General features: G+C 37.6%; 1 protein-coding gene across 4 annotated transcripts in view; it reads left to right on the top strand.

Moving 5' to 3' along the window:
- OTUD7A (OTU deubiquitinase 7A) overlaps positions 1–20,474 on the top strand; it is a 104,610-nt gene that overhangs the window by 51,009 nt on the left and 33,127 nt on the right. For all 4 annotated transcript variants that reach the window (XM_054169028.1, XM_054169027.1, XM_054169029.1 and 1 more), the window contains 2 exons: positions 5,537–5,650; positions 12,737–12,888. In XM_054169028.1, coding sequence (XP_054025003.1) covers positions 12,741–12,888 — 148 coding nt within the window. In that variant the 5' untranslated portion in view covers positions 5,537–5,650; positions 12,737–12,740. The remainder of the gene's footprint in view (positions 1–5,536; positions 5,651–12,736; positions 12,889–20,474) is intronic.

Here is a 20,474-nt window from a genome sequence, read left to right as displayed (position 1 = left end):
AACCAAATTATTACCAACTAAAGGCCAGCTTTTACCTTTTTACATTTTAAAGTATTATGAACTTCCCCATAGGTGGTTTGCTTTTCAGTGTCTATTGACTGTGGCTGCAAGAAATTAGCTCACTGAGAACACTGTTGGTTAATTGACTGATTCTGCAAACTGAAAAGCAAGACTTTTTTCCCAAAACATTTGTAATTAAGAGAAAAGCTGATGTAGTAGAGAAAGTACTTCATGTATTTACTGCCTGACAAATTGACCGAGTTAGTTGAAAGTGACTGACATAAGCAGTTAACCCCATAATTTTTCAAATAGATTTCTGTAGAAAAGAGTGACCCTGTTTCTCTGCTTCTTGTGCTGTGGTTGGTCACTCCTTAAGCCATCATTTGGATCATCTCATGTAGTAGCATTTTTGCATATGAAGGAATATGTTTTCAAGCAAAATACTTTTTTTTTTTTTCCCTTTCTTTTTTCTTTTCTCATTTTGGAGGTGTTCATCATGTGGATATTTTTGTAGGGTTGGATTGTTTGTAATTTTTGGTTTTGTTTTATGTGTTCAGCTTTGTGTTCTGGTTAGTTTGTGGTTTTTACATTTTCTGTGGTCCATGGTCTTGCCTGTCTGTTGAACGTCTGTCATACCAAGCACTGCTGACCTGTTGTTAAGGGATCAACTCCCTGCATCAATAGGTTTTCTCTCTTTCCCTCCCCTAGCCATTTGTATTTCATATAGCACCCAACTGAAATCATTCCTGCTCCACCCCTGTTTGAAACAACAGTAGCATGGTTATTTCTCTTCTTCCTTGTTTTTCTGGCTACTAAGCCGACCTGCTAGTCAGGCAGAGCAATTTTCTGCCATGCTGCTTTGAAAAATTTCTGATGAATTGACAGTGTGTTTTGTCCAAAGTGATGATACATTGTTTCTAAAAATAATCAGTGATGACTCCCAATCAGCTTTGCTATGCTTTCAGCTTCAGATTATCAGCAAAGCAGAGGAGTTTGATCATTGTGTCTTTAAAACAATGACAGAAAAATTAAACGTGCAAGAGGATGTCTCTTTGGATAGATTCAAGGAAATTTCTGTACGAATCAGTCTGATTTCCAGGGCTTTTTTTTTGTGACAAAAAGCAGGAAAAAAATACAGATGTTTCTGAAATGTGTGTGTTGGTGATGTTTATAGAATGTATAAATAATTTCTTCTGCAGTAGATTGAACTGAAAGATATTTATGTGCAAAAACTTGCAGTAAGCTCTACAAAAGAGGTAGGGTTACAGTATTGGTGAAGGTTTTTATTCTGCCATGCCCAGGCTTATTTTGCAGTCAGTAGCTATTTATTATTTTTGTCCCCTGGCTTTCTAAATTTCCTGTTTCATGCACTGATATTTAACTCCAACTGTGTTCTGCTTTTCATAGAATGTAATAATAGATGATGATGACAGTGGCAATTAGAACTAATGGCCTGTTTCTTAGAGATGCAAAATATCCATTAATCCTGTTGACGTTGGTCAAAAACTATTTAAAAGGTCTTAAAAATCAGGTTATGCTATTTTAACATAAAACTTTGAATGTCTGATAGTTGCCAGCGCTTTTGTTGTGTGTACAGTTCATCTGTGTGGTTCTTTATAGCAATTTCCTTGATACATTAGCTTACAGTTCTCCTTGTTGAGCCTGAGTACTTCCTGATAATTACTGGGTTTTTAAAAATATTGCCTGAATTACAAGAAAAATTATAAATGCATAGAGATTATAAATTTTTGTTACTTTAGAGGTAGGTACAGTTTATTTGCAGTGAGAGAAAACACAGATGCTGTACTTAAATTATACATCTTTGAAATGTGAAATGAATCATTCCAGATTCCATGCCTCTCCTCTTTATTTTCTGCATGTATCTCTAGTTGTTCTAAAAGCATGGAGATTACGTTAAAGCAGAGTCTTTAGCAGGAAATAGAATTAAGCCTTCCATTTTCCTTGGTTTAGTTTCCCAAATCACTGCAGTAGCTGAGGAACTTAATGTTTCATAGAAATGAGGGTGGGAGTCACAGGGTTGGGGGAAATTACCAGTACTGGTTTGCTGCATAATGTGTCTGTGTGAGCTCTTTCCTGCTGCAGTTTATTTAGCTGCTGTATACAGAGCTGTGCTGTGCTTTCTGTTGAATTTCAGCACATTCTGTGAATGCTTGGCAAGCTAGTAACTTGCTGTTCTTTCTACTTTATATGCATCTAAGGACTTACAAGGACTTGCTTTTTGTATGTAATCTGAAATTCAGAAGTTCAATTCTGCCATTATTTTTAGGGAACTTGTAAGAGAGGGAACTTCCCTGTCAGTCTGACACAGAATCTGTGGGATGAACCAATTGGTGGGAATCAGTATTTTTAAGGGGAACGTGGAAAAATCATCATTATGTGTTTTGCCTTGATGTGAGGAATAATGCAAAGTGAAGAGTAACAGACAGTCAAGCCTTGTGTTTAAAATAGCAGCTGAATTATCTACCTCAAGGCATGAATATTCTGAAGACTCCATTTTAAAAGACTCCAGTGCTTAATGTGTTGACTATGCACTTTACATACAATTAAGCATTTGAGTCTTTCTCTAATCTCTGTGTACAAGAAGATAAAGGACGCTCGGAGAATTGTATCAATAAGACTATTTATACAAAGCTCATGATGCTAATACTTTTGATGGCCTTTAAGCTTCTGCCTTCATATCCCTGTCAGCGCAATCCACTGTACACATTGTCTGAGTCAAACCAGCATAAGCCAAAGAGAGGAGAAATATGCTCAGTTTCTCACACGGAAGAACCATTAGTCAGTCATCAATAACTTGTGACAGACTATAGAGACTTATGAAATAGATAAAGCAATAGATGTTTCTCATGCAGTGGATACATAGATTAAGTGATGAAAGTTCAGTACTAGAAAAATTCTATTTGTGCTAGCACTTCAGATTGTGTTCAAAAACCAGTCATTAACAGCTAGATTACTAAAGTACTGCTTTACGCTGCAGAACAGCGTAACTGTCACAGGTGTCTACAGGAACACGAAACCGTTAGCCAGTCATAGATCTTCTGTAGATAAGCTATGGACAGATGCTGTGCGTCAGATTTTGTACCCTTCCCCCACAGTTTTCAACACAGACATATGCAGGACATGGCAGGTTGAATGCACAGAACAAGAATAATGGCTGTGAACACACACTTGAGACTTTATGGGGTTACACTGATCCAGGTTCATCAGAATATGAGCAGAGAAGATTTTCAGCACTGTGTGTCAGGCCCTACTCTGCTGGGAAGACTGTAGGAAATATTTCAGTCCTGTGTCAAAAGTTGAAGTGGGAAATGGATCCCTTTTGAATTTAGGACAAGGATTGCATGAGAGTCCAATTGAGGTACTTCTGAAAACTGAGTGGAGGGATCTTCTGCAGCTCCTTGTCAGTCATTACTTTGAAATGACAGATAAAAGTAGGGGAAAACTGGGAATGTGACTGTGAATATTCATTTTTAATGAAGAACTTGTCTGCCATCTGGCCCCAGTTGATTTGGCTAAGACTCCTTCTTACACTGTTTGAGATCAAGGTCGTTGTTTTGAAGTGTATCTTTATCTGTGTTTCCTCATTTTCATTCCTAACTTCACACAGAAGTTCTTGCCAGGACCATACAAATGTAAAACAAGAGTTCGGTATCTGTCCCCAGAATTATAAAGGAATTGCAACTGAGATTACATCCTGCAATTTTTGATAGCTAATCATAAAAAAATAAAGTCTCGAAGCTGCAGAGTGTGTGTGTGAGAGAGAGAAATGCCAAGAAGGGCTGAGCATTTCCTCATACTCTTAACAGTCATACTATCCACAGTAATCCCTTAGATCCCTTCCTTACAACACTGAACTAAATGGAATCATTTTTAGAATAGTTCAAATAGTACATTGTGGTTTGTGTACTGCAAGCACATGTATTAAATCCTTTTTTCAACTGAAGTACGTCAAGTGCTGGGTGGAAGGAGTTTGCTCTCCTGCACAGCTGATGCATTGAACAAATCGTCGTTTGTTGATGTAACTGAAAACAGGACCCTCCCCTGACTGTTTAGCTGTTTCCAGGGCAGAGATAAAAGTTCTGGCTCCTTAGCAGAAACACAATCATTTGTTTTTGAAGGCTGTGTAACAGAGATTTTAGTTATTTCCCCATAGTTAATAGGAGTTTCATAGTGTAGACTTTTCAGTGTGTTAATATGGTGTACGTGGAAATGTTGAGACGTATTGACGCTTGATGGTTATTTTTATCCCTTGCAGATAAAGTAGCTTTTGAAGTGTTAGAGCTATTAAAAGTTACTTCTGTAAGTCAATGAGGGTTTTACAGTTGTTTTTGGCTTGTGTTTTTTTTGTTGTTGTTGGGGGGGTTTAAGTTCTGTGATGGTGATAAAGGTGAGAGTCACAGCCAAATGCAATTTGAAATGAAATTACTATTTTTATGTTATTATGAACTTTAAATAGTCTGCCTCTGTATGAGGATATCTGTGATATAGTACATTCATAAGCTTCAACAGAGAACTGGCAATAACTCTTTGGTCAGACGTGTGATTCTTGCATAAAAACGTATCTCAGGGGAAAAAAAAAAGTTAGGAATCTTCCGAAATATGGCACATTAGCTCACAAATACTTCATGTTACAGTGGAGTTACTACACAAACAACTGGGACTTTTAAAAAGTATTTCTGTATTTATTCTGATAAAAATATAATATTGGGGGTTTGTATAATAATTCTCACAAATTTATAAAAATTATGAAACTTGTTACATTTCTACCTGTTTCAAAATCCTTATTGGAAGGGATGTTATCCATGATGAAAGAGTTTGAGAAAATACCGGTAAATCCTCATTTTGATAATGCTGGGCTCAGCTAAAAGTACATGAGTTTTGTGAATGGATTAAAAAAAACCAAACAGGAACAGCACAAGTGATTTTTAAGTGCCTTTTAGAAGAGTGGAGTCTATAGTAATTGGATTTCGTATTTGCAAGCATCAGGACTTCCACTTAAGAGACATGCTTAGATTATACGCAAAGGGAAATGCTGTTTCTCTTAAATCCTGTGAAATGAAGTTGTGTTCCTTCTTTTTCTATGTGTTTGATCTTTCTTTCCATCAAGGAAAATGACTTTCCTAAATGAGTCTTCTCCTGACTAGCTGTTTGCTAGTTCATTGCTTTAGATTTTGATAGTTTATGAGAAGGAAAACTTCCAAAGTTGTATTTGATGAATCTTAACAAATTTTCACCTGTGAGTTACCATTTCCTGATAGGGTAGTCAAAAGGATAATTTTGTACATCCAGATTTAAAAAAAAAAATAAAATATTTATTTGAATTGTCTGGATTGTGCTCAAGTAATCTTGATGCAAATTATTGTACATAGTAATTTATCTTCATTGAGAGTGGTGTCCTCTAGGCTCCTAAGGTCAAAGGTGAAGTTGATTTTTTTTCCCCCGCAGTTGTTACTATTCTGACAGCATAGAATAAGCACACTGATTTATATACTACTTTTTTTTTTTTTTTTTCCAGATTTCTCAGGGGACAAAATTTTGCTTATTCATACCTTCTACTGTGGCAAAAATGGATTGTTTTACTCACCAAAAACCAGCAGCATAATGCTCATCTGACACATGCCAGTCTGTTGTAAGTAATTCAAATCAAAATCTTGCTTAAAGGTAGCTTTAATCAGTGTGTATCTATTTACAGCTCAGGAATAAGCTTCCTTAACAGGAGAACTAATCTTAGCAATTTGGCTTTTCAGCAGCAGCTATTTGTTCTTAAGTGAAAGTAAAGGAGGAAGTTGCTTGCTTTAAAGCAGAGGTTGAGGCTGAGCTGCTTCCTGACCACTGCATGCCAGGGTGTCATAGCTCTATGTTCTGTTCCTCTCCCCACGTCCCCTGTTCAAGTTGACTGTGATACAGATCAGAAGCTGTGAGGTTGTGCGTGAATAACATGATTGAAAAGATTATCTGCATTGTAAATGAGGGCTTGGACTCCTGTTGCTATGGTGATTAATTTCAGAATTTGTAATGTAGAAATAGGGGGCTAAATAACTCAAAAATGTAAGAAACAGCAAGTGGTTAAGCTGGTCTTCATTGTGTTGATCACTGGGCTGCATGTATTTTCTGGTGCCTGTAGGCCCAAGTGCAGACTTGAGAAAATTAATGAAACTTCTCATTTTATATATCCTATAGTGGTTGTTCAGACATCTTGCTTTTTCTGTACTGAAGTAAATTTTATGCAGAGTGTATGACATGTTTTTGTGAGATAAAAATGGTAAGACAAGAGTTTTGGCCAGCATTCCTTCTCTATTCGAAAGAAGGGTGACATTTGGAGGAATATGTTCAATATTTGGAAACAATATCTTTCTGTAGCATCAGGAAGAAATTATAAATGAGGAAAATGAGGGGAAAAAGGAAAAAAAATCTGAATGAGGAAAAAAATCTAATGTGTTCATATTTCTTGCTTCCTTAGAGATGCATTCTATTGGAAGAGATGTATGTTGCTTAACAGAACTATGCATTGAAGAAGAGGCCTTAGATGAACATTTTAATCATAGAATCACAGAATGTTAGGGTTTGGAAGGGATCTCCAGACATCATTGAGTCCAACTGCCCTGCAAAGCAGGACCAATTAGGACAGGTTACACAGGAACACATCCAGGCAGGTTTTGAAGATCTCTAGAGAAGGAGACTCCACAACCTCTCTGGGCAGCCTGTTCCAGTGCTCCATCACCCTCACAGTAAAAAAAAAATAAATTCATGTGTTGAGATGGAATTTCTTGTGATTGATTTCATGTCCATTGCCCCTCATCCTATCACTGGTTATCACTGAAAGGAGACTGGCTTCACCCTCAAGACATCCACCCTTCAAATATTTGTAGATACTGATAAAATCCTGTCTCAGCCTTCTCTTCTCCAGATTAAACAGCCCTAGGTCTCTCAGTCTTTCCTTGTAAAAGAGTTGCTCCAGCTCTTTAGTCATTCTTATAGCTCTCTGCTGAACTCTCTCCAGTAGTTCCCTGTCCCTCTTGAACTTGGGAGCCCAGAACTCTATACAATATTCCAGATGTGGTCTTACTAAGGCTGAGTAGAGGGGGAGGAGAACCTCCCTTGACCTGCTGGACACACTCTTCTTAGTGCACCCAAGTATATTATTGGCCTTCTTGGCCACCAGGACACATTGATGTCCCATGAATAACTTACTATCAACCAGCACTCAAGGTCCTCTCTGGAGCTGCTGTCCAGCAGGTCAACCCCTAACCTGTACTGGTATATAGTGTTACCCCAGGTACAGGACACCACACTTATCCTTGAAATCCTAATTGTTGGATTTCCAGTACAGTATAGTACAGTACTGAGTACTTCTCATTTATGATTAATGCCTGAATTTGATTTTAAATGAAGGTCTTTCTTTCAGGGAAATTCCAGTTTTCTTGGTGGCATTATGTGTATCTTTTGCACTGCTGTGTTCTGCCAGAATACAATTAACACCCTCTGAGGGCACCTGTGAATAAATAAGGGAAGCACAGTAATTGCCTTACCTTCATTATCTGTTGTCCTGTAAGAAAGCAAAACCAGTGTAGCAGCGGTGTTCTTTTATCTTGAAAAAATACTGATGAAGGGATGTAGAGGATCCTTACCCAGAAAGTCTCTGTCTCTTGCTTGCTGGTTTATTTGTTCTAGACCTGTATTTCTGTGGACTTATCATTTGTCTAGACAGTTTTTCCCTCTGAGAATGCAATCATTTTGGAGTAAGAACAATAGCATGATGAAAACCTTCTGAAGCACTGTGAAAATACAGCTGTAAAAAATGTCCCAGTAGAACATCTGAGCAGATAAACTAATTCTTGTGCATGTGCATCTGACATAGGACCCAGTGCTGCGCATTTTGCTAGGCCCCCATAAGTGGTGAAGTACAAGTAAAAGACCTCTCAGTTGTTACCAGTGTTAGCAGTGACTGTAGGTGTTTCAGAACATTTTAAGGGATTCAAGTATTTTAAGGTATTGAGTGTCTCTAGCTTTCCATACTGTTTCTTCAGTAGAAGCATACCATAGCTTTTAAATGCAGCAGCATCTTCTCACTTCTTCTTTTCTACTTTATCTTAGACTCCAATAACAGGTTATAACTTCTAATTTTGAAATAAATTGCCTCAAAAGATGATGCTGTTCAATATTATCATCAGTCAGAGAAACAAATGCACCCTCAGGAAGTTTGCAGATGACAGCAAACTGAGTGGTGCAGTTGGTATGCCTTAGGGATGGGTTGTCATCCAGAGGGACCCAGACAAGCTGGAGAAGTGGACCTGGGTGAATCTCATGAGGTTCAACAAAGCCCCGTGCAAGGTCCTGCCCCTGTGCCAGGAAAATCCTGGTCATCAGTTTAGGCTGGGAGATGTTGGGATAGAGAGCAGCCCTGTGGAAAAGGACTTGAGGATACTAGTGGATGAAAAGCTAGAGATGTATGCTTGCAGCCCAGAAGGGCAATGGCATCCTGGGCTGCACCAAAAGAATTGTGGCCAGCAGATGGAGAGAGGTGATTCTGCCACCCTGATCTAGTGAGACCTCACCTGGAGTACTATGACCAGCTCTGACAACCTCAACACAAGAAGGACATGGGCCTGATGGAGAGGGTCCAGAGGAGGGCCACAAAGATGATCAGTGCATCTCTCCTGTGAGGATAGGCTGAGAGAGTTGGAATTGTGCAGGCCAGAGAAGAGAAGGCTCTGGTGGAGTACCTTATAATAACATTTCAGTACCTGAAGGGGGCTTTGAAGAAAGCTGGGGAAGGACTATTTGCAAAGGCATGTGGCAACAGGACTAGGGGCAATGTTTTTAAACTAGAGAAGGGTAGATTTAATTTGGACATTAGGAACAAGTTCTTCACTAAGAGAGTGGTGGAACAGTGGAGCAGGTTGCCCAGGGAGGTAGTGAAGGCCGCATTCCTGGAGACATTCAAGGTCAGGCTTGATGGGGCTCAGAGCAACCTGATCTGTTTGGGGATGTCCCTGCTTGCTGCTGGGGGGTTAGACTAGATGACCTTTAAAGGTCCCTTTCCACCCAGTGCATTCTATGAATCTATGATTCTATGATTTAGTGATGTCCTTCATCAATAGTACCAGCTTCAAGTAATTTAAATAAGTAAGCAAGTAGTAGATGTTTTAAGTAAGTAGCATTTCTGAAAAATTAGATATAGTTGTGGTTTTAAAAAGTACTTCCTAGCTGGTCTCTGAGCTGAACTTAAAATAGTTGAACAATTCTCTTTTCTTGGATAATAGCTCTTCTTTGATGGTCCCATGGGGCTTTGGTGTGCTGACTGAGGATTCCTCAACATAGCTTACCTAATTCTCTGTTTTTTCACTTTGTGTCTAATGTTCAGGGTTTATCTACACAAGATACTGAGGAAAATTGATGCAAGTCAGCTAAGTGTATGAATTCAAAGAGGGCAGCTTAAATCCCACCAAGACCCTGTGTGCTCTCTCCTGTCCATAATTGAAGTGGCCTCCAATGAATTTAGTTTAATTCACTTTGAAGGCAAGATGAGCCAAACCAAATTAAGCCCACGCTTTATTCCTAGATAAAAGTGTTTGCAAATGAATTTAATGGACATGGGCAAATCCACTTAAATTACATTCAGTTAATTTTCCTGACTTCCATTGTGTAGACAAAACCTTCATAATAATGCCTGATTGGAGCTTTTATTTGTCTTACTTTTTTGTTCGTCACCTTTTTGTTGCTGTAAATCTTGCATTTTATAGTTGAGAAGGTAGATGGCAAATATTTGTACTAATTACTAAAAGTTGCCTTGTTATCCTACATGTTTTAAGAGTCCACATTCTATAAATAATGTATAAATACCTCACTTCGCTATCAGGTCTAGTGTGTGCTGCCTTTTGTTAGGTACTTACCATCATTTTGGCTGCTTCAGCTAATGCCTTTTAATTCGTCACCATAGCTACACCTGCTGTCAAGGTCTTATCCATCCAACAACTTTTGCGGAACTGAGTGATTATTATTGCAAATAAGTTGCAAATATGTGTCCCTTCTATAATATAATTAAGTGGTGCCTCTTAATGGAGTGATTTGCACTGTAGCAGTAGAACTCACTCAAATACATCTTGAGCTGTTGAGTAATTTGCCAGAAAATTTCTCCTTTCAAATTTTGAGTTGCACAATGTCAAACAGAGCTGCCATCAATCAGGCAGGAATTTTAAAAGACTTCATATAGCTTCTGCTTTGGGATTTCTCTGAAACGGAGTTTTTCCTCCCAAGTTATTTTTAAGTTCATTTTAAAAAAAGAAAAAAATCACAATTCCAGGATGAAGTACTACAGTTCAACAGCTAGTGCTTGTTGAAAACCAACTCACAAACAGAGAAAAAGAAACCAGATGAAAATTGTATGCAAAAATATACACATTCCAAAAATGTTTATTTTAATTCTTCTCCTTTGGAAAAGAAGAAATTTTCCCTTTCATAATTTAAAGTCAGCATGTTTCAGTTTCAATCTAACATTATTGCTATGGTAAATTTCTCCAAGGGATATATTTCATAGAAGTGATAAATAAATAAGCATTATTGATTTAGTGTAATCACTCTGGTGGTGCATAGTGGTTGAGTAAAACACTCATCTGCAAAAGACACATGGCTTGTGGCACTCTAAATACTGGATTCTGACTGAGTGTGTCAGTGTGACACAAAAACCCCTTTGAAATCCCAGATAACAGCAAATCTCTGTTAAATGTAGTCATCAAATTGCTGGGCCATTTAAATTCAAAATATGAAAATAAGCTATTATTTCTACAAGCAGTAAAATTAATTTAATTGTAAGTATTCAAATGTATGAAGAGCTAAGTGACATGTGAATCTATGAAGGGCCATACAGAGGTTTTCATCCATTGTTTTCTGAACAAATACAGATGTTAAACTGCCAACGTTTAAACCTTTAGGTCTAAAGAAACAAGCAAAGATCAATGAAACAATTGTCAAATGTATACTAATTAAAAATAATTAACATGTTCAGAAACATTTGGAAGGGTTTTTTTAATTCTTTTTTTCAAAAGAAGACTTTGTTTCCAAAGGGGCTGTTTGTTCTTTTTCACATATAGTCACTATAACCTTTGAAAAGGGGCTATAAAATACTCTGTGAATTTAAGGTGACGTTTTTCACCAGTGTAAATTGATGTACAAACTCATTTTCAGGAAGAATCTAATTTTTTTACTTCTGATACTTTCTTTCCATCTGTATCTAAACCCCATCAATATGTGTATGACCAGTCAGAGTACTTTTGCATAACTACTTTAGAAATCCCAGGGGTGAAGTCCTGCTAAGCTTTTTTTCTTCATGCCTCTCCTAGCTGGCCTCAGTCAATCCAGGTGCTTATACTTATACTCTGTATTTGTTGCAAGTGTTTCTAGTATAGTTTGTGGAGCTGGCTTCTCCACTGAACATTTCTCTACAGAAATACTACAATAGAGGAAACCAGAAACAAGGCCTAATACCCTGGGTCCTCTGTGTAGTCTTGACTCCAAAACTATGGAGAGATCAACCTGGAGTCCCTATGAGTAGCTTCTACTGTAAGTTCCTGTTGAAGCCAAAGGCTCAGCTGGCCCAAGGGCAACTGGACATACTATCTCCTGTTTGATCTTTTCAGAAGCTTATCAGTGCTCAGGACCCCAGTCAAAATAGATCCTCTTTCATCTCACTTGATACACAATCTGTCTGTAACCTGGAATGTGCCGTCTCCAGGAAGCTACAATGCCTAGGAAAGTTTGTGTTTCTTGTTCATCATCTGGTGGGAGTATGGCTGTTACATTATTGATCACATCCATTGGGTTATGATGTCTGTCTTGCCATTTTATTGCCCCAGACTGGATCTTTTGTACAGGTCCTTTCTTTTCCCTTTCTCAAACACTTCTTCCACTGCATTACTCCATATGATCATGATGTCAATGTACTGTGAATGTTTGGGGGCTTTACCCTTTTCCTGTTCACTCTGTATCTCACCCTGGAAATGGTAATGCTATGCTTCCAACCCTTGGGCAATCAGCTGGAGTTCTAAGCTGGTATAGCATCACACAGTGGCTGCATCCCCTCCCAGGCTCTTGCTCACCCCCAAGCCTGTTTGCTGTGGGGGCAGACTGGAAAACAGAGAAAGCCTTGCAGCTGTGTAAACAGTGTTTAGCAATGACTAAAATACTGTGCTGGTTTAGCCACAATTCTAGAAAACTAATGAAGAAAATTAACTCCATCCCAGCCAGACCCAGTACAGAGGAGAAACTATAAATTTCAGAAGTGACATTGAGAAGGCAAGCATAAGAACAAATACCAAGCTCTGTTATGTACGTGTTAGTAAGAAAAACAAACGAGCTCAAGACTAGTCCAACATTTAAATACTTCCTAAACTGGAGTGTGAGCACTGACATTGATATGGTGGTGCCTGTTGTTTAGCTGGATAGGAGTCTTCAAGTTGTACAATTATTTACAACCTGCACATAACTTTTAATATTTTTATCGATTTTTCTTAAGAAAGAGAAAACCTTCCAGCGTGAGTAATCAACAGCTTCTAAGGCTAAGGCAGAAATGGATGACAAATGCTGTTTATTTTAACATGTTGTAACTTGAATGTTTTAGCATTTTTAACAGTCTTGGTTGGAGAAGAGAGGAAAAAAGTGGGTTTACATCACTTTTGAGTATATTCTAAAATGCTGTTTCTCTTTTTCTCCTTGGCAGATGGATGCCTTCTAGCCAACCAGCAAGTCCTGCTGCTGCATGTCTGGCAGCATCTCTGAATGATCACATGACTCTTGATATGGATGCAGTTCTGTCAGACTTTGTTCGGTCCACAGGGGCAGAACCAGGTCTGGCAAGAGATTTACTGGAAGGTAAGCTTTCAGGTCAGAAGTATTTCCTGTGTTCATTGCTTGCTTAAAGCAAGAAACGATTATAAGAAGACAACTCAGGTCTGTGAAAACAGACACTTCTTAGTAGGTCAACTCTTTTAATAAGCTGACTATAGGTTGTATTAACGTGTTTTCAGAAAAAGCCTTAAAATATTCTTAGTGTTGGGTTGCTCTATTATATTATTAAGAGTCATGTCTTACAAATATACGTGCCAGTAAGAGAGGGGAGGGGCTTTAGCTGAATTTTGCCATTTTCAGCTGCCTGAAATTAGTTGTATATGTTTTGTCTCACTGCAAAACAACTAAGTTTGGTCTGAAATAGACTTACTGTGAAGTGGTAGAGAAACCAGAGATATTTTGAGGGTCCAGTGATTAGTATGGCTAGAACTCTATGGTATGGGAGTCAAATGGCTGGGTTAAAAAACAGCTAAGAAGCCGTATCAGAGAAATAACTGGATCTTTTTATTTATTTTATTGTAGTTGTTTGAAGTTTATAGGCTTATAAGTGGAAAGACACCTTTGATACTTGAAGGCATTCTGTAATAAGTGTGGGGTTTTTTTTCCATCTGCTGTGGAATAACAACAGTTGTGAAGATGGAAAATTAGAAAAGAGTGGTGATACCTGTGTAAATTGTGAGACTGCTCTGTGGCCTTGATACATAAACACTGGTATTTTTCCATTACAGTTTGAGTGAGGGCTTTTTAATCTTAATATGCTTTAAGAAATTGTGTGTTAAAAATAACTACTGAACAGCCACAGCAGGCTGAAAAGTATACAGCAGCGCATATATATATGTCCTTTTTTGCAAGTGCAATTTCACTTTCTTGTATGTATGCTGAAAGTTTTAGGTTTGCTGTACTTATTTTTTTAAACTGGGGGGTTTTCAGTAATAAGAATGATATGTTATTAATACAGAGGTGCCCACAACTTTGCAGCATTTCCCAAGTCATCTGTGTAAGGTGCAATAAAATCTAGCCTAGACTGTCTTAGTCTGTTAGTCTTGCAAAAAATACTAGAAGGTTTTTCCTAGCATTATCAGGACTTTTTATTTCTGGACTATTTTTTTCTTTCAAACCCATTTCTAATATTGTTTCCTTTGTTCATCTTTGGGGGGAAATTTCTTGAATTTCACTGTCTTCTAGACCATCAAGGATACCATTTTCTGCTTCCTTATCCAATTATTGTAATAGATGAGTGGGTTTGTTTTGAATTGTCCTGTGGGATGCATCAGGACACTACTGTGCACAGTATGTGGTGTTCTCCCCAGGAACAAATGAGTGAGTTAAATACATGGACTGTTGTACAAGTAGCTGAAAAAAAATCTCTATATTGCATACAGATTTTTTAAATTGCCAGAAGCTCTCTTAAATATTGGCTCTGTTGATGTTCCTATGCTCTGCCTGTCCTGCTGATAAAATCCCTGCAGTTTTTTTCTGATGAACTTTGTTCTGAACACAGCTGCTTGCCTCACTAAAACGTTCTGCTCCTTGTGCTTTATACATATCTTCCATGAAGTATCCATTCTTCCATTCTTGATTTGAAATGAAGATATAGAGATTTTTTTTTTAAATAAATATATAGTGTATTTACATATATATTGCTTCTAGTTTTTTTGTGTCTGATTCTCTTTGGCAGCTGTTAGTATCCTAAAAAAACACTGGAATCAATTGCTTTTCTGTCTAATTTTAATAAGCTAAACATACTGAGCTCCATATTTCATTTTTTTGTCTCTGTATTTTCTTTTATCTTCCAAAATACTGTACACAGAAATATTTTGCATATTTAGCTATATATCTTTCTCGTGTAAAGATTGTCTTTTTTGCAATTGCATTGCACTTGCTACTGTTTGTATCTTCGGCCCTGTTTGCTTTAGTGTTGCACAGAGAGTTTGTGCTCAAGACTATGCTCAGTTTGATGTTTCAGAGTTACCAGTTCTAGAATTCTGTGCAGTTGCTTAACTATTGAGTTCAGATTTCACAGACTTAAAATCTTAAAGTCATTTTTTCAATAGTATGAGAATGTTGTCATGCACATCTGAAAACAGATGTGTTCTAAAGCTGAGTTCTGAGTTCTGCAGGGGAAATTAATTTTCATGACATTGCTATGTTGTTATTTAGAAAAGCCTTGTCTATCTATTCAGCCATTTATGAGTGGATAAAATTGCATTAGAAATCTTGTAGTGCTCAATGCAAAATTTTGGTTTTTGTTCATATTTTTCAAATTCTATTTACTTAGTCTGAAGAGTCAGTGGTAGGTTACATGCTATTTGCTGTTTATGTGATAGAACTATGGGAACTTGTGGGAACTTTATGGGTACAAAGAAAGGTATGTGGAGCCAGAAGGGACTTAGCACTTAACAGCAGCACATGTGCCTATACTTTCATAAGTCACCTGTCTTACTGTTTGAGTTTTCTTGAGATTTTCTTGAGTATTGTAAGGAACTTCCCTTCTCTTACAGTTTATTCTGATAATATGGTACATTTATCAACAGCCCATTTCTGCTGTTAAGGAAAACTTTTTAAACTTGAGATTATGATTTGTTATGTCATAAAGCTCTGTGCTGTGGTTGATTCAATGATTTAATTCGTTTTTCCCCCTTCATTAAACTGTATAGAAATATTTCAAAACTAAGGTATTTTCCTAACTGTTCAATGTAATAGTAGCAATATTTATGACCAGATGTATTTTGTAAATGTACACCATTTATATTAAACAGTAATTAAGCATAGCAGAGGCTGAGTAGTGTAGAATTGTATAACAGGCATATTGTAAAGGAAACGTTTTGAAGCAGATGTTTTGATGCCACAGATTTGTTACCTTGCTACTCACACACATCTGTGAAAGATACACAATTGTATGAGTAATCAAAGTTTATTCCACTCTCTAATGTGCTATGGGTGCTTAGTAACTCTGATGAATGAAAGCTTAGAATAACTTTATAAAGTGTGAATATTCTTCTCTGCCTTTCTGTGTCCATCTTTTTTCCCTGACTTTTGAACATTCCAGTAACTGCATTCCCACTTCTAGGATAAGAACCCAAGATCCTGAGAGAAATCTTTTTATGGATATTATGTATGTCTAACTCAAACTGCATCTTATCTGTCTCAGTTCAGGAACCTGTCTTCTACCCTTCTCTGTACTAGTATAATGTTTTTTTCATGTGCCCACAGTGTGCCTGCATGCCTGAGCAATAGCTGAGTGAGCTATTTCTGGGCACAATTCTCCAGATGATTTGTCTCCACATAAGAATCTGTCTTCCATTAGAAGCTGCAGTACTCTTTGTCCGCTCTGTTAGTTGCTGGCAGTGTCTTGTGCATAGAATACTTCATGCTTGGTTTTGGATGATTATTTGTCTTGGTACCTTTCTATGCCTTTTATACTGAAGGGTTTTCTCTTCCTCTACTCAGCACTCCTTGCGTGCTTGCTTTGAGCACTGTCCTGGACCACCCAGACTGCTTCCATCATTTTCTGTTGAAAGAACAGTTTTCTGCCTGCCCTGTCACACTTCCTAGCTACTATTACATCTGAATTATTAAAATGGGAAACACAGTTAATTCAGCTTGGTTATGATTACAAGACTTTGCAGTTTTCATCCCTGTTGTTTAGGACTCCAGGGTAGAAGTGGACAATTGTTTGATAGCTATTTACCCAATCATTTCTAATCTTGCAGAGACTCTAAAGTAAACACCCAGCAGGAACTGCCTTTTGAGAGCCTGCACATCTACAGATAAGTGTCCTCAATTTCATGGCATCTCCAAGAGATCATAAATCTGGATGTTTTTACATTAATAATTATGAGTCAGCCAAAGAATGATGAGTATGTGCCTGTGTAAATAAAAGGGCACCAAAAGCTGTTTGCTGATTGTACCAGATAATAAATAAAATTGCAGATTGGGGACAATATGAGCACCACATATGTCATCAAATTATAGAGTAGAGAGTGACTGTGGCAGTTGCTTTGCTCTTTGAGTAGCATTTGACTCAGGGGACATGGAAGCTGGATCTAAAATTACACAGGGTGGTGGTTCAGGAGTCAGATCTGCTTGAAGCAGATCACCCTGTATTGAAAACATCTGCTACAAACTTCTAAATCTGAGATCTTGTCTCTGTGCACTTCCATTTCAGAGGAAAGAGGACTATAGAAGTTTGTCTCTCTTCCAAAATATCCACACAAGATTTATTCAATCAACCTGCCAGAAAACAAGAGTATTCCCATCACTATAAATCTTTCTATAACAATTTTTCATATAACTCCTTGAGATCAAGGATTCCTTTTGAAGTAGCAGCATCAAAGTGCACAGTTTTTCCTGAGATGGGATCTGACTGTTCTAGGAAGCATTTGTCACTGTTCTCATACGTGCTGATGTCAGTTCCTCAGTTTTCAAGAAGGTGAACAGATCATAAATTTCCAAATTTAAAGCATAGACAGGAAGTGAGAAGTAGAACTTAAAAAATGTAATTTTTCAATTTAAAACTGACCTATCAGTTGCTGTGCAAAAGAACTGAAAGAAATGGACATGAATATTAACATTGTGTATTACATACTAACCCCCAAGCCTTTTCCCTCACCTGTGTTAGAAAACTGAAGATGTTTCAGACTCAAGAACTAGGTGGACATAGCAGAAGTTAGGAAGAGCTGAAGGGAAGGTTTAGTATTGCTTTTCTGGTTTTCTTTGATGAAACAAGAAGGTGCTGTTGGGAATGTCTGGATGCTACCATATTTCCATTAGTTAGCTAGAGATTTGAATTTCAGCAGTCACTTAATTTTGGTGATAACGGTGGAAAGAGCAAGCAAACACAACCACAAAAATCTAATTTTACTCTAAAAGCATGTTCAAGTGGTTAGTATTGACAGAGCAGTTTAACAATACAGGTGACACAGGTGAATGAAATAACAATCTCACCAAAATAGTTTGAAAAGCAGCCCATATTGGTTAGGCATGTGTGGTGCTGCTTTGAACAGCATTGGTTTAGGATGTGTATTAGACTAGTGTCACAGGAAAACATGAAATCAGCTGCAGGACTCTCAAGATAGCATCTTTCTATAAGCATGTTTGTTAATGGACTCCAGACCCACAGGCACCTTAACACCAGTGGAAAGACATTTACTTCACTAAGCTTTGGGAATGTTCTTAAGCATAAACAGCAGTTTCCAACTTTCCCAATGACCAGGAATGAGTCATGTCCCTTTTCCTTCTAGATAGTCTAGGCTGGCACCTTGAGTCTCCCATGCATAGAAGAGCAGTAATGCTTGAGTTGTTACATGTAACCTATTTAAAAATGTGGCCTTAGGCAGAAAGAAAACTGTGATAGAAAATAATTTAATCCTTAAAACAAGTTATGTTGTGTTAGGTTTACAGTGCCAGGGCTGTGGACATGGATGAATTTGGAGATTACTAATAAATCATTGAGAAAACATCTTAGTTTTCAGGAAGCAGCAAGTGTGCAGGCCAAGACACTTGAATATAGGGAGAAGGCATAGGATTAAGTATTTTTAAATGCCAGCAGTATAGTCAACTATCAGAAACTGGAGGATCTGTAAAATTCACTGACAATAATAATAATTACTAAAAACATAAAAATCCAGCTGCATAAAAGTGATACATTTGACTTGAAAACTGCCTTTTTTACTTGTATAAGTGGTTTTATATGTTTATATAACTGATGTAGTATTTCACCATTTCCAGCTTTTTGTGGTGCTTAATTGAGATATAGGTAGTTCGTTATTAATGCTGAAATCATAGATTGGCTTTTCAGTCATGAAGTGCATTCAGTAAAGGAGACTGGAAAATGACAGAGATGTCTCCTAAAGAATGGTGCATATAAGCAGAAATCAAAGAAAAGCATGTAATTAATGGAGAGGGAGAAAGAAATTTACAGTACTGTCATGTGATTTGGTGTACAAAGCTAACTCCCCCCAAATAGTCTCATTCTCCTCTCCCTCAGTTCTTTTTTTAGTTCTGTTGTGGAAGACTTGGCAAAGGGAAGAGGAAGCTGAGATGCTACCAATGTCTCATTACACAGAGATCAAGATTGTCGTTTCCAGCTGTCTGTTCAGCTTTGAGTGACTTTGCATTCTAGCAGAAAAGAAGGCAAATGTTAACTTGCTACCTTATTTTCCTCTGTGAACATGGTCCAAAATTAAATCTTGTTTTAGAACCTGTGGTGTAATTTTATCCCAGTTTTGCATGCAAGTTTTTCAGAAGGAATAAGGCTAGTCTTGAGGTCTACTTTGCTTAGGCTTTTTAACATTTGCTAATCTACTTAATGTCAAAAGGAAAAAGTGATTGTATTTAAGCTGAACTTGTGGATTGCTTTATAAGCAGTTGGTTTGTAAGAATAGACTTCCTTACATGGGAAAGAAGCTGATGGTAGACTTTATATCTTAAGAGAGTGCCAAGTCTGGGTGATTTACATTTATGTGCTTATAATTGTAAAAAATAATCATTGTGCACTGGCCTAGTGGCACAGAATGAAGATCATTTTATGTTGGTGAAAACTTAACAATCAATCAATAATGCTGAAAGGCAGAAGCTGTTTCTCATTTCTCCAAATGCCTCCCTAGCATTGTCACCTAAAGCTCCTAGGTTTAATAAACTACTTGTATCCAGTAAAGTATCTCTTAGAATTATTATGCTGGCCATAACTGAATAAGTAACAGAGCTTTTGCAGTTGAAGGTGGAATTACTAGTTAATTAGTTGATAACTCTGCCTTGTGCAATTTTTAATATTTGGACAGAGACCTGTAGTAAAAAAAGTCCTATGAAATAGTGGTGGGAAAACGTCTGAACTCCTTTAGCTCGGAACAGTTAATTGTAACTTCATCAGCACACAGAACCACAAACATACGCTGTGGTGAAAAGACAGAAGTAGAGAAGGTAGGTTTAGCCAAGACATTTAAATTCTTTTGGGTACATCTGGACAAAACCCTGGAATGACTGAGCAATGTCACTAGTATAAAGGTAATACTGTTCCCTTCTAGTCCTAAATAAATTAAGTATTTCACATAATTATTGGCAGTTACAAATCCTCTCAACTGACAACATCTTGCAGAACAGCATCCTCCCACACACACAAGCACGCAGGGAGAATTCTGTCAATGATAAAACACATTAACCATGCACAGGTATTAATTTCTGTGGTAACAAATGTGAATATTCTTGTTTCCCAAATATACAGAGTATTGGGAGCACAGAAATTAACATTAAACCTGGAAGAGACAGATTTGAAGTTGACAGGAAAAGGAAGAATTTCAAAGGCTTCCATTTGTTCTGGGAGTGCTGTATTAGTTCACAACTTTCAGGCCTTTTTGAATTATCCTGTGCAGTTGAATACCCATGTAGCCCCAGGAACAAAAATTGTTCTTTTACTGTAGCTGGCCAAAAGCTGGTCTGTCTTAGGCACATTTTGTTCATGAGGAGCCCTTAATATAGTGTTCCTGGGACCCAGTTATTGCATGTTATTTCATCAAAGTGTAAAAATATGGGAAGCGTGAATCCCAGTAGATTAGCAGAAGATAAATAAATGCGTTAGCCTGTAGTGTTACTTTGTATGTTTGCTTCATACT

This window comes from Dryobates pubescens, chromosome 17, assembly GCF_014839835.1.
Source record: "Dryobates pubescens isolate bDryPub1 chromosome 17, bDryPub1.pri, whole genome shotgun sequence".
NCBI lineage: Eukaryota > Metazoa > Chordata > Aves > Piciformes > Picidae > Dryobates > Dryobates pubescens.
Note: the sequence above shows the minus strand (reverse complement) of the source record. Positions and strands in the feature narration are given on the sequence as shown.